Source organism: Thunnus thynnus, chromosome 24 (genome assembly GCF_963924715.1).
Source record: "Thunnus thynnus chromosome 24, fThuThy2.1, whole genome shotgun sequence".
NCBI classification, from domain to species: domain Eukaryota; kingdom Metazoa; phylum Chordata; class Actinopteri; order Scombriformes; family Scombridae; genus Thunnus; species Thunnus thynnus.
The window spans coordinates 1,109,237-1,124,144 of NC_089540.1; the positions used below are offsets into that span (position 1 = coordinate 1,109,237).

General features: G+C 39.6%; 2 protein-coding genes across 3 annotated transcripts in view; one reads left to right on the forward strand and one right to left on the reverse strand.

The window, feature by feature from the left end:
- The window catches only part of ddx4 (DEAD (Asp-Glu-Ala-Asp) box polypeptide 4), a 198,065-nt gene that overhangs the window by 123,752 nt on the left and 59,405 nt on the right, over positions 1–14,908 (reverse strand). The window lies entirely within an intron of this gene.
- Positions 597–14,179, forward strand: slc19a2 (solute carrier family 19 member 2). The gene is made up of 6 exons (XM_067583114.1): positions 597–802; positions 6,837–7,397; positions 7,502–7,748; positions 8,050–8,242; positions 10,900–11,041; positions 11,155–14,179. Exons 1-6 carry the CDS (start codon positions 680–682, stop codon positions 11,314–11,316), a joined length of 1,428 nt encoding a protein of 475 aa, XP_067439215.1. The 5' UTR covers positions 597–679; the 3' UTR covers positions 11,317–14,179.

The following is a 14,908-nucleotide window of genomic DNA, read 5'->3' on the forward strand; positions in this document are numbered from 1 at the left end:
AAACCAAACAATATTATCAAGCAAAAGAAATATATTTTACTTTCTGAAAAAAACCCTCCTGCTCTAATAGTTAGATTATTAGTATTATTAGTTATAATTCTTTAGTTCAGCGGTTTGAAGACTAGTGGCCCGTTGGCCAAATCTGGCCCTCCAGATAAAAAATGTGGCCCTGTTGAGAGCATAAGTTTTGACTTTCACAGTTGACACAACTTTTTATCACAATTGCTGTGCTTTTTGAACAGTGAAAGGTGCAGTGAAATGAAGCAGGCCGCTGTTTGTTGTGTGGATAGCCAATAAAGTGTGTCTCTAGTCTCCAAGTGCAACACAGGACATATATTCATGTATGAGTAACTTTTTAGCCAAATGAGTATTAAAATAAGCTGTTAGCCCTCACTTACAATTAAAATATCATAAAATAAAATTTAAAAATCCACCTTCAGATAGAATCCTAAACAATGGTATAAATCAATTTCATTCTTCCCCAATGACAAATGCTAAAACAATTTCTGACCTCTGGTTTAGTCGTTTCTTCCCCTCTGACAATACTGCAGGTCCACACTCAGACCAGCAGGGGGCGGTACTGGCCATGTGCCATCAGTCACCACCAGCAGAAAAAGAGAAGAAAGCTGTCAGTAGCGGTGAGTGCTGTGTGGTGTAGAGGGCACGCTGAGGGTCCAACATGTCTGTGTTCTACCCGACTCTGCTGCTCTGTGTGTACGGTTTCTTTTCCAGTCTGCGACCGTCAGAGCCTTTTCTCACCGCCTACCTGCTGGGACCAGACAAGAACCTGACAGAGACTCAGGTGAGTTAGCTTTCCAGGCTAAACGCTACTGAGCTGTTAGCACTCCGTTGGTTACAAAATCTTGCGTCACATTTGAACTTTTGATGTTCTAGTTAAATACTTAAATTAAATTTGTATTTTTATTTCTCCTGTACCAATTTCCCAAGCAGCAGAATTATCCTCAGTTTGTGCTTCTAGTTTACATCTCTATTTAATATTAGCTACGCTTTCACTGACGCACATATTGAGGTCACAGAGTTATGTCTCAAAATAAGTTCGTATTCGTCTGGCTTTTAAAAATACGACATGTCCTAAATAGTCAAATACTAAGAAAAATGTAACATTGTTGCTAAGCTGTGATGTAGGAGCTGTCACACTAACTAGTTAGGTTTCACGGTTGTGAGTGGCTGTCACGAGAGCAGCACCTGTTTCATGAATGTAATGCTCATTAAGTTCCATATGGTACAAAAGCTTACACGATGAACTCACCGGAGAGGTTAACTTCTCAACAACAGTCCAGGAGAGTTCATATTTATGTCCTGTTCTAGTGAAGTCATAAAAACGGGACTTAATCCATTAAACTCTGTAGAGTCCACTGATGTATCTCATGTGTGTCCTTTCCCTCACAGACTACCAAAAAAATAGTCCCCATGAAAAGTGTTGACAGTTTGTTCTGTACAGGGACTCTATTTCTGGAAAGGATGTTGCTGCTGAATGTTTTAAATGCGTTTTCAATGATGTTAGCACCACTAACTAATTTCCATTCACCTTCATTGTATCGGTTGTAGACCGATATCTCAAAACCTGGGAAAATAAAACCAAACTATCTGGCAGTGGTGGAAGAAGTATTAAGACCCTTTAATTAAGTAAAAGTATCAATACAGCAATGTATAAATACTCCATTACAAATAAAAGTCCTGCATGAAAAATCCTACGACAGTAAAAGTACATAAGTATCATCAGCATGATGTAGCCTAGTTAAAGTATTGCAGTATGTAAGCAGCATGTTACTGTTGTAGCTGCTGGAGGTGGAGCTAGTTTCAACTACTTTATATTCAGTTAGCTAGTTTAGTCCAGTGGTTCCCAACCTAGGGGTCGGGCCCCTCCAAAGAGTCAGCAGATAAATCTGAGGGGTCATGAGATGATTAATGGGAGAGGAAAGAAGAAAAAACAAAGTTTTGATACACAAATCTGTTTTCAGTTTTTAGGCTTTTTCTCTAATCTTTCATTTTTGCTGAAATATTGGATCATTTGAACATTTATTGAAATGAAAGCATGTGAGAAGTTTAGAGGGAAAAATCACTATTTGGTGGAGCTGTTAACAACTCATAGACATGTGACATGTGACCCCGACTACACACTGCTTTTTGTAAGACGTCAAAAGACAAAAAGGTTGGAAACCACTGGTTTCATCTTTAACAATGTGTGGTATTTTAAAAGCTTGTTATATTATCCATTGTGTCAAATCTTCATCTGAAAAGTAACTAAAGCTGTCAAATAAATGTAGTGGAGTAGAAAGTACAATATTTCCCTCTGAAATGTAGTAGAGTGGAAGTATAAAGTAGCATCACATGGAAATACTCAAGTAAAGTACAAGTACCTCAACACTGTACTTAAGTTCGGTACTTGAGTAAATGTACTTAGTTACTTTCCACCACTGCTATCTGCATTGACACATAGGCGCTGTACTTAAGAAAATACAGGTTTTGTAATTTGGACTCTCATCACTGTGGGTGGGCAACATCATATTTTTTCACACATGCACAGGTATTATATGTATGTTGTCCTTCCAGTCCACTCCATCACAGGCTTTTCGTATCTTTGGGACACAGACTAAAGCAGTAATGTTTGCATTGTGTTTGTTCCGCTAGAGCTGCATGTGTCAGAGCTGGAGCACATTCACACATATTCCTCATACTATACATGTTTCCTCATCATGTGGTCCTGCCTCTGTACTGCTCTCTCATTTCTTAGCATACAGGTGTGTGTGTTTGCTTTAACATTAAAGGGAAGCCTATGGTCACTGGCTAACATGCAGTGCAGAGGCTCACAGATGTGCTTGTTGTGATGTGACAGTTAAAACCCATTTTACACTTGAACAAATTACATACTCAAATCCATATTAGGCTCCATATTTTTAGATGTACTGTTTATACCATTATACCTGCCACTCTCATAGGAAACACTGTTCATGTGTTGAGGATCGCTGTATAATAACGGGTCTGGATATGTTCTAATACCCTAGTCCATTTGTTTTTTCTGCTTTGTCACCCTAGCCTCAACAGCAGCTTTAGACAGAATAATCCTTCTCGGAAAATGGTCAGATTCTTTTGGAATTTCTGGTTAATCCTAAAATAATTACCTCATCAAGTTATGAGCTCTTTCAGAAAGAGAAGCAGTGATAAAGCACACATTGCAACAGTTGGACCATGCTAACATGACATCTATTGTCTTGGGAAACTGGTTCACAAGCAGGTTTTATCCTCACTGTCAGTTAAAGCTGTTTCAGGAAATGCATAGTCCAGTTCCTGCAGTGCGTAAGGTGGTTGGAGTTATGAAATAAGCCTCAAATAGACAGAAAGTCAATGCTGTGTTATTCCATGAAACCTCTGATGCTTTAGCTTGGGACACTACAAAAGCTTGGTTTGAATCTCTCTACAGAGAAAAAGTCAGTATGTTAGTTTCACTTTATGGAGGGCCATTGTTCTGCATATATATGAATGGACTTCTAACACAGCTGAGCTGACTATGTGTATAATTCATATGTATGCAGATGATACAGTTCTTTACTATTCAGTGAAAATGACAGAAGAATGTCAACGGGCTTTAACAGATGTGGAAATTAGCTGGTTTGTGGTTTAGAGTTTAACTCTGTCCTATGCTCTTTGGGCTTTCTCAATAACTCAGATGCACCAGAAACTCCTTGATAATTAGTGATGGAGTTAATATGTAGGAGCAGGTCTTCTCGTTTGCAGACGTAGGTGTGACACAGGATCCTTGCCTACTGTGAAACTGCATAAGGTTGAGGTAAAAAGAGTATCTCAAAACAAGAACTTCCTCATTACTATGTACAATGCCCTTCTCCAGGGTGATTCAAGCCTGTAGTTCACTTCATTTGGTCCAGACCAAGGGACAAAAGATAAGTTGTTGCCTTTTAATTCTACTCTGGTTTGTGTTCACATTTGCTGTTTACAAATGAACCTAGAGTAGAGGAGTAAACACAAAGTAATGTGGACTGACAGACAGAGCTACATAGACCCACAAAACTATATCCTGGACACTGACAGCAGGTCGTGCTTTGCTTTATTGGACTGATGTGTTTCTGTTTAACAAAGAGCTCACCAAGACATAAATAATTATGAGCATTATTAGTTGATATTGCAGCTGGACCTCATATATCATAAAAGGTGACGAACAGACAAAAAAGACATTTTGTATGATGATATTGTTACACTTCACTCACTTCACTTTTGATTAGGAAACTGCTAAAATACCCTGCTAAAAAGGGCATACATGTTACCATGGTTACCAAATGCCAAATATGTATGTTTATATATAATAAAATATATATGTGGCTTATAAAATCACTCCTTTCACACTTTACAGCCAGAAGATGGATCTCATAGTTGTTTAGCTTTTGAATTCATGCTAAATCACAACAAACAAACTGCACTACAGTTCACTTTAAAGGGTCCAACTCAATGGATGAGTGAGTAAGCGTGTTGCTTTTTCCTCTTGGTTTGGTTTCTTATCACACAGAGAAAAAAATAGCATAGAAAATACCAGTACTGCTTCTAACTTTCGATTGCGTGTGCAGCCTACAGCCTGCCTCCAAAGTTGCCCACTGTTCACCCCTTTTCTCATCGTGTTCACGCACAAACACACACAGAGCTCTGAAGCAGGCCTGTTCTCTGTGGTTGTGTTCACACCAAATCAGGCATTGCAGCACTTCCTGCAGGGTTGTGTGAAGGTGTGTGGGGGTGTGGGCGTGTTTATTTTTGCCTTACAACATAACCGCTGTGAAACAATCCGAAAATAACATTTATTTCTCTGATTCACCTTTATTCACTCTCTATCCCACTGCTGCTCTATCTCTCTCTCTATCTATCTGTCTATCTATCTATCTATCTATCTATCTCCCTCTATTCAAGTCAATAGGCTTTATTGGCATGAAAGGCAATAAAAAGGACATTTAAATACAATTTGAAAACAGTCAAACAGTAAAAATACAAGAATAAAAGTTACAGTTCAGTGTGAGAAATGAATAGTTATTTGATTGAATTAAAGGCAGCTGCAAACAGAAAAGTCTTCAGCCTTGATTTAAGAGAACTGAGAGTTTGTTCTAGATATGTGGTGCATTAAAAACTGAACACTGTTTCTCCATCTTTAGTTTTGACTCTGGGGACAGAGGGCAGACCTGAGAGGTCTGTTTGGTTTGTAACTTGGCAGCAGATCTGAAATGTATTTTGTATTTTGTATTCAATTGTCTTTGACAGACAGGAAGCCAGTAAAGATCTGAGAACTGGAGTGATATGATGCACTTTCTTGTTCTTAGTGAGGACTCGTGCTCTGAATCAACTTAAGCTGTATAATTGAAGTTGAGTTGAATTCTGAGTTCCTGCTGAAATATAAGTCCTTTAATTCTTGATACCAGTGCAGTGCCCGTTCAAAACGTGCCTGTTTGAAACGGGCCAGTTCCTTATTATTTCTTGAGAACCACATATATATGTATCAACTGACAATCATATCAATTAAAATGATAAGGATTTAATAAATGAAATAGTTTTAATCAAGACAGAAACTTCACCAGTGAGACTAAACTGAGGTTTAACCGTAGAAGTGGTTTATGGCCTTCCATTGGTTGATCCTGCTGCCAGTTAAATGTGTCTGTGCTCCTATTGGCTTGTTTTGCTGCCTCTGCCTCTGTTTTTTTTCTCCTATGTGCACTTGTTCTTCCCTCTTGGACAGTTTAACTGAGCAGGATGCGTGCCTTTGTCCCGCTCAGCAGGTCAGAGCCCAGAAGCCCCACCCTGATGTGATGTGAAGGTGTTTATATAACCCCCCGCTGCACTCAGACACAGGCCTGAGCAGCTCGCTGTTAGTGTGTTTGTTCAAAGTTTATTAAACGTATCGCGTGTCCAAATAACGTCACACTCAACACTGCACTTCCTTGGGTCCTGCCGTTATATATATATATATATATATATATATATAATACATACGGTTGCTAGCTGTCATTTTTCCAGATTTTTGTGCTATCTGGCCAGGGATTCGAACCAGCAACCTTCAGACTACTAGTCCGCTTCTATAACCTCTGAGCTACCTACTGCAATGCCCAAGTTGCCCACCTATTATTTCTACCAGCCCACTCTAGTATAGTAGGCTAAAACTTGCCCTGCCTGACTACGGCAGCTGGTTAACTCAAACTTGAAGAATAGTTAGTTAGTAAGGCAGGTCGAATTGAGGTTGGATTTTGGTTGATTGCTGTGTTCAAATGAATCAGACCAAGGGGAAACAAACTAGAGTCCGATTTAACCGGACTACAAGGAGCAGGTCTGAAAACGGCTTAGACCAGATTCAGCAAATAATCAACAGAGCTGACTCTGAAGGATCATATAATGATTGTCAGACTTCTTCAGATGGCTAGTATCGACAGCATAGACGACAGAATTGAAGTAACTGTACTGATAGTGGTCTTTAAACCCGTGTGTCACATCGCCCGCTCCATCCCTGACAGAACTGTTCAGGTGGGCTTCCCCACCGGCCCCTAATGACCGCACAAGATCAGCAGCAGAGGCTTTGGGGAGGTGGGATCGAGAGCTGCGGTGCTAATATCTGGAATCAGTTCTGCTCAGGAACAAACTGGTCTGCAGGCTTTCAGATGGAAACTAAAATCTGGGCTCTTGATCAGCTCTTTTTCATTGGCTTAATGTTTTATTGTTTAATATATGTACCCAGGACTCTGCCTGCCAGTATTAACTTCCTACTGACTGGATTATACCAGTGTAATAAAGCAAGCTTATTACTGTAAATATTCTTCATCTGTTATCTGCAGGTTGTCAATGAAATCTACCCAGTATGGACATACTCCTACCTAGTGTTGCTGTTCCCCATCTTCCTGGCCACGGACTACCTCTGTTATAAGCCTGTCTTGGTCTTGCAGGCGACTAGCTTAGTAGTTACCTATGTGATGCTCCTGAAGACCCAGGGCATGCTGGCCATGCAGCTCCTGGAGTTCTTCTTCGGGCTGGCTACAGCCTCAGAGGTGGCCTACTACTCCTACATCTACAGTGTGGTGGAGCCCACACACTACCAAAGAGTGACAAGCTACTGCCGCAGTATCACTCTGTTTGGATCAGCCGCTGGCTCTCTGATCGGTCAGCTCCTCCTCTCTGTGGCCAAAGTCCAGCTGCTCTACCTGGTCATCATCACTCTAGCATCAGCTGCTGTGGCCTTCGTTGCCCCCTGGTTTCTTCCCATGCCCAAGAGGAGCTTGTTTTTCCACAAGAGTACGGGAGTGGCGGAAGAAAGGCTGCAGAGGAAAAGCAAATCCCTGATGGAGAAGGCGGAGGACTTGGAGAGCAAAGAGCCTCTAAAAAAACAGGACATCTCAACGGTGAGTCACATGCTGCTGTGTTCAGGTGAAATGTAGGTAACTGTAGATAATCATCAATTAAAATGTGTATAATCCATTCATCGGCCATGTTTCTTTTCATGTAGGTGTCCAGGTCCTCTGAGGCAGGGAGTGGTAACGGTGGTCTTTTGGAGGTGCTGCTAATGTTGTTTACAGACTTCCTGCATTGCTACAGATGTCGCCCCCTGCTGGCTTGGTCACTGTGGTGGGCGCTGGCCACCTGTGGATACTTCCAGGTCCTCAACTATGCTCAAGTACTCTGGGAGAACATTCGTCCTTCCCAGGAATATGAAATCTACAACGGCTATGTAGAGACACTGTCTACTCTGCTAGGTGAGAGTTCTGTTCCTCAGACTGCCACGATGTCAGAATTAAAAATGATTTTAGGGCATTTTTATAAAGTACATAGTTTTTGTGAAGCTTAATCCTTAATCTTAGATGTGGTAGTTTGACAAAACAATCTAAACTCAAGTTCCACTCACTAGTTTTCTCCAGAGCTTTAAACCACATCTCAGTCTTCGTTAATGGATGGAGTTTACTCAGTTGAGACGAGCCTGCAGCACTCTATATGTACAGATATATATATATATACCGTGTGAGCTAACATTGCTGCTGTGTGTTGGTTGGTGTGCAGGGGCTGTGACAGCTCTGCTGGTGGGCTACCTGCCAGTCAGCTGGTCTCTGTGGGGGGAACTGGTTCTGTGTCTCCTCTCCCTGCTGATGGCTGTGTGTGTATTTGTCATGGACACACTGAGGAACATCTGGCTGTGTTACAGCTCATATATCCTCTTCAGAGCCACATACATGCTGCTCATCACTGTCGCCACGTAAGTACAAAGAGGAGCTGTTAAGTTTTGGTTCTCTCGCTTATCAGTCAGCCACTGCAAATTTATTAAGAATCATGTAGGCCCAGTAGGATGGCTGGAAAAATAGATGTACTGTATTGATAGTATTGAGTAAGATGTTTTTTTTACCGCTCGTTTCTTATTTTCATCATGTCGACCCTCACATGAAGAGAGAAACAATCATCTCGATAATCTGAAACACTTCTGTGGGAGTGAATCTGAATTTGAACTGGGAGACTGAATCTGGAAACTTAGAAGGTTGCTCAACATGTCCTTTTGGAGCAAAGTTGTCCTGAAAATGTCAAAGGCATCACAATCCTTAAAATGTTGCTAACAGTTAGCATTAGACTGACTGACTGACTAGCAATATGTAAGGGTCTTGCCTCAACAGGGGTGACAACTGTATCCGTGGCAACAGGCAGTTAGTAAGTTACCCAGCATGTAACATGTCCCACTGACGTTATGATCCACATCATCTTCACACATCGCAGAAAATAAAGTCTGATGGCTGCTAGCATGTAACTTATCTCTGTTGATAACAAGCTAAGTTACATATTGACGAGCAACTGTAATTCAGCAGAGGGCTGATAAATAAATGAAAACAATTAGGATGCATATGGAAATGCAGTTACTATTAGTAACATAAAAGAAATAAACCTGGTTTTGTCTAAGTTAGTGTTAGCTATGTTTCCGCTAAATAAAACAAACTCAAAGGTTAGATCAGTTGTAGCAGTCACTTCATTACGTTAGTGGCCACAAACAGTGATAACAGAAATATGCAGTCCCCATGTGAAACTGTCACATGGTTCATATTTTGGGAAAAAATGGTTACATGGTTACTGTTTAAAAATAAAATTTACTATAGAAGTAACTTAAAAATACTGGAGTGCTTGCTGCTTTGCATGTAGAATTAGATTAGCCAGGTCAGACTGCGAGGTGACATGGTTAAGATTTACGTGCCAGCTTTGTGATTCACTTGCGTATAGAATAGTTGTGTTCTTTTGTGACTGTGTGTTGGCTGTATACTGCTCCTTAGACAGCATGATGAATTGAAGATTTCCATGTCTGTGCTTTTTTTCTAGTCCTCATCGGTAAGAAATGATGATTCTGAATCTAAATCTTCTTATTCAACATAAATAAATAAGGTTATTTTAAAATGGAACGTGTTTTTAATCCCATGTCTTATCTGGCCTATATGTATTGTAATTTAAATTAAATTATTTATAAAATAAACCTATGTCAAACATTACTCTAAAATAACCATACATGTGAATCACTTGACTCAAATCATGTCAATCTACTGAATCAACTCAACTTGTAGTCATCTTCACTATCATCCTGAGTGTGAGGCTGAGTCACAACCGTCATTTTCGGCCTGTTACTTTGACGACAAAGCCTGTTTTACACGTGTTTGCACTGCGTCTTAGAGATGGCTCTGCTGTAAAAAGCACAATGTAAATAAAAATAATTGATTGGCTTATTCATTAAACCCATTAATGTGTGTGTTGCATATATGGCAAAAGCAGCGTTTTCATTGGACTTTTCAATACTTACTGTGCAATCGTCAAGTTGCTGCCACCGGTGTTTTCCGAAGTAGCCCATCTAATGAGGATGTCCCCTGTCTGTGCAATCAATGCAGTTCTCAATGTCATCAATTATTTTGCTTATTTTGAGCGCACACACACATTCATATAGAGCATGAGGGGACCTTTACAAACAGATGTTTCTCCATCATCATGCTTGTATTGTTTTGAAGTGGAGGCTAGAGGTTGAATGTGTTAAATATACAGGCATTCAAATTGTTGTCAATCAAAACTATAAATGAATATAATAAAGTAGTCAGCTGGACTTAAATGAGTAGTTGACTGTTTTGCTGGCAGCTTTGAAACAGTGTTATATAATGAGTAGACACAAGTAGCAGTACAGAGATACTTTAATTGTACTAGTGGAATTACTACGATATTATATAATTACAAACATATATGAAGAATATGGATCAGAGAAGATGTTGGTAAACTGCCACAATTGTCTGTTTTTTTTCTGGTTTTTGTTCATCAATATTTGTATTTGCAACATTAGTTTAAATGTCGCTGTAGCGCTTCAAAGAGTAAAGGGAAGATAGAAAGGGAAAACTTGTGTAACTATAGTCCAGATTGCAACAAGTATTTGTAACTGTCATGTCTAAACACCGAGGGGCTGGTCTGTCTCTATGTAGACTGAACTAACTGTTATAAATGAGAGGAACACAGAAAGAAGCACATTCATGTGAATATGTCCCGGAAACTGATCATTTGAGAAGTTTGAGAACTCTGGTTCATCGCCTCAACTAAAAGCAAACATGAGCTCAGACAAATACCGGGGTTGGTGCAGCAAGACGGATTATTCATTCCTCCCTCTGTGGGTCTCTCTCTTTCCTCTCAATCCTGTGTTTATTCTCCTCAGCAGGAGAGAGGGAGGGTAGATTTGTTTGTCAGATTGCTTAACCAACATACCACAAGTTTACCTTTAAATGTACTATATTATTTACTATACTTTATCACTGTCTGTCACCAAGCAGCTGAATAAATGAAAGAGAGATGGTGTGCTTCTGATGTGAACTTTCCTCATGTTGATCATGATTTCTGCCCTTTGACCATCAGATATCAGATCGCAGCCAGTCTCAACATGCAGCGCTATGCCTTGGTGTTTGGAGTGAACACCTTCATGGCTCTGCTGCTGCAGACTCTGCTCACTGTGGTGGTGGTGGACTCGGCTGGCCTCGGCCTCGATGTTTTCACTCAGGTGAGAAAATGTCCAATCCTGTCAATGTATTATACATACACAGCATCCGTGGTGGCACCTTCTCCTGCAGCGTAGATCTGAAAATATGTCGTCCGTCTTCTTTCCTCTTTCAGTTCCTCATCTATGGCGGCTACTTCGCTGTCATCTCTGTGGTCTTCCTCATCGCTGGGCTTTGCAAAGTGGTCTCCAGGAGGCGTTCTGAGCAGAAGGCCAACAACCCAGCAGAGACAGAGTCAGACTCTCCTCCGATTAGTGACACAAGCTCTTGCAGATAGCACGTCATGACAGCTGTTAGCTTCTCACACACTAAAGCTCATTGAGCACAGTGACTCCACAAGGTGAGCTTCTGTAGTCCATTAAGCCATGGAGTTTCTTCATTGTGTCAAAGTAGAAGGTAGAGGCAAAAACTACTATCTGTATAATGACTGTAGGTCACTGTGTCTTTGCCTTTTGCTTAGTAAAGCACTCCAAGCTGCATTAATCAATTTTCCCCAGTGGGTGGCAAAAGAACTCCAGAGCAAGCCAACAAACACACAGCCATGTACACATATCGTTATATCATTGTTATGGCCAACATGACAATGCAGAGGTGTAGCAAAGACTAAATACTAGTAATGTGCACTGGCATGTAATTATTGTTGCTGCTCAGGTAGTGTACAGTGGGTTTATCAGCACTTTCCTGCTGAAAACAGCTGCCTGCTGCTGAAACTTTTTAAACGCACAGTAAATCCCAAACAATAATGTGAACAAGGCCGAAAAGCTCCACAGAGCTGCAGAGTTGGCTCACAATTCCTCGCAGGTATGTGCGACCCCTTTCACATAAATAAGTGTTTCAGTGTAAATAAAAATGATTGATAAATGCAGCATTAAAAGACCACACTACTGATCACAGATAGATGGCTTCATCTAACATGTACGTCGCACAACTTTTTCTCGATGCACAACAATTTGTGTACATTTCCTAGCTTATTGGAGTTGATGCCTTAGACTTGATGTGTAAAACACTAGGGATGGGTGCATTATTAGCATAAGTACCTTTTGTGTTACATATGCCACCAGCCAAAAAGATATGTTTATATTTTTCTATGTATTATTTCTTCCTGTAATTGCATAGATTGTGTATTGTACTATCAAAAACCTTAATAACATGGGTGAGTATCATTATCAGTATCTATTCTTAATGAACACAGTGCCGTTAAAGCTGTTACATTGTTGACCTGCATTCATTTTAATATTGATAATCATATACTCTCATGTTCATTACTGCTGAATGTTACATATTTTTTTCTTGTCAACAAATCTAATGAAAAGACCAAAACTAACAATGTGCAAGTCTGTCTTAATGCTTTCTGACTTCTCAACTCTGTCTGTAGCTCTCAGCTCCAGACACATTGGTTCCCACTGAAGATGTTCATCTTCATAAATTCATTTTTAAAAAGCTCAGTTACCTTCCAAAACAGCTGGTCACTGTAGTTTTTGTCAAATAGGAGGAAATATTGTGTATTTGACTTTTTGAAGTGTTGGATTACTACACATTTGGTGCTGTAGTGAGTACTTGAACATGGAGCTCTACAGCACAGAGGAATAAGATATATCAGGCTGTGGACACACAGACAGTACTTGTTGGAAGGATCTCATGGAGTTTGTTGACAAAAAGACAAATATAGAATATGTCCAGACTTATCCTTTAAGTGTGAAAGAGATAACCAAATTATTGACTTAAATCAACCAAATTCATTTTGAATGAAGTGCAAAAATACGGCTGAAATATAAAATACCATGCAATGGAAAACTTTTCATACAAGATATGTTATGTAATTGTAACTTTTGTTTTTGTTGAGTATAATGGTGTGTGTGTGTGGAAAAGTATGGAAGACTTCAAATAATGCCTGTTTTTTTTTTCCACTGGCCAAATAGACTGATATGTTACAGTATATTTTAATGTGAAAACTACCTAGACCATTCCGATCAATAGATATAGTTTGTGTAGGCAGTTAGGCACTGTGCCAGCCCTCTCTTTTTTATTAGTGTCATAAACATAAGTGTATGTCTCAAACCACTGATGACAGTGTTGGATTATCAAGTGTTGTAAATGTAGTTCTTATATAAATAAGACTGTATTTGTTCTGCTGTGCAAACATGAGATGAAATACATACAATCTCAGCCTTTTTATTTAAAAAAAAAGTTTGATGGAAGTTTACAGAAGGTGAATAAAGTAAGTATTTTCCATTTTTACCACCCAGCCTGAATACATGTAAAACAATCTTACAAACTAACTTGAATAAAGGGCAGTATTCTACATAGAGAATTCCAACATAAAGTTCATGAATAGATTGTTGAATCTGTGTGCATGGATCACCTGATGTGTGTGTGTGTGTGTGTGTGTGTGTGTGTGTGTGTGTGTGTGTGTGTGTGTCTGTCTCCTTCAGCCCACAAAAGCATTTTGCAGATGGGTTGCAGTTATTTGTAAAATAATTTTACAGTTATTCAAGTTGGATGGATTGTCGCATATCTTTAAATCATGTTTTGTGGATCATGAAACATGCATTTGCACTGCTATTAAGACTTTTTTTTTTTTTTTTTACATTTGTCCTTCACTGTGTGAAACGGTGCCTCTCCTCCTCTCCCAGAGGGTTTCTATGGTTGTATTACAACAAAGTGTATTCATTTCATGTGACATTTATGAAAGTTGTCATCTATTTAGCAGAGATGGGCTACCTCAGGAAACCCCCTGACACTTAATTCATATAGTGTGTTGTATGAGAACTAGGCTTTTGCTTTGCAGGATGTATGTGAATGTGTTTATTCTGTGGATTTCAGTTGAATTATTTGCACTCTTCTAAGACTTGGTCATACATGAAAGCCTGTGTGTGCAGTTTGTTACTTGCTAATACTGAAGGTGTGTTGTGCTGATACTTTAATCACATGGTTTAAATAAATAATCATGTAAGTGTTCCCCCCACAAACTTGTTTAGCACTTGAAATGAAAAAGCTGCCGTCTATGCAATGACTATCAAAAAAAATAAATATTTCTGCCTGATAATCATGTTTTTTTGTGTTGTGAATTGTTACTTAATTGTTAATTGTTATTTTATAACCATACTATATTTCTTTAAATAAACTTTTTCTTAAAGAAACATTTACTATCCAGTGTTTTTTTTTTTTTCTTTTATCAGAAAATAAGCCCTTTTGTTTACATTTGTTCCATGGATTGACAGCTGGACTTTTCATTTCTGATTCTGTTATGTGTGTTGATTTTGAACACTAACGGTTTAACAAACTCTAAGGGATTCCTTAAGTATAAGACCAAGATAAGGAGAAAACCTTAAGAAGACTTAAGGGTGTTGTGTACAACCAATTTTATTTTAAGGAAAGCTTAACTTAGACTTAAAGGAAAATCTTAAAGTGTTTTGTGCAACCGGCCCCACCTGCACCAGCACTAAACTCTCACAAGTCCACCTACCCTCCATCAAACAGCTTCTTTGTAAGCTGCTGCTTTTGATCAGTCCTGCTGCCCATCAGCCTGCTGATCATCTGAAGATTCTCCTCGACACCAACACATGGAGGGTTAGGCTCAACATAGCACCAGCTTATGCCTCCTCGTGTATTAGCATACACTTGGGTCACAAAGGTAACAATCGGTTCTTTTTCTAACTTCATTCTGTGTTTCACTATGGGAATCATCTTGGCATGATTAATGACTATGGAAGCTCCAAAACACCACGTCCACCCAGCCTCCCTCATATTCCCTGGAGTTCTTTCTGGGAAAAAACTCCCCCCTTCTCTCTCAACCCAAATGACTTAAAGAATTTACTGCCGTTTTACAGGCTGGATGTCTCAGGGCCATCCTTGGCACAAGCAGTACA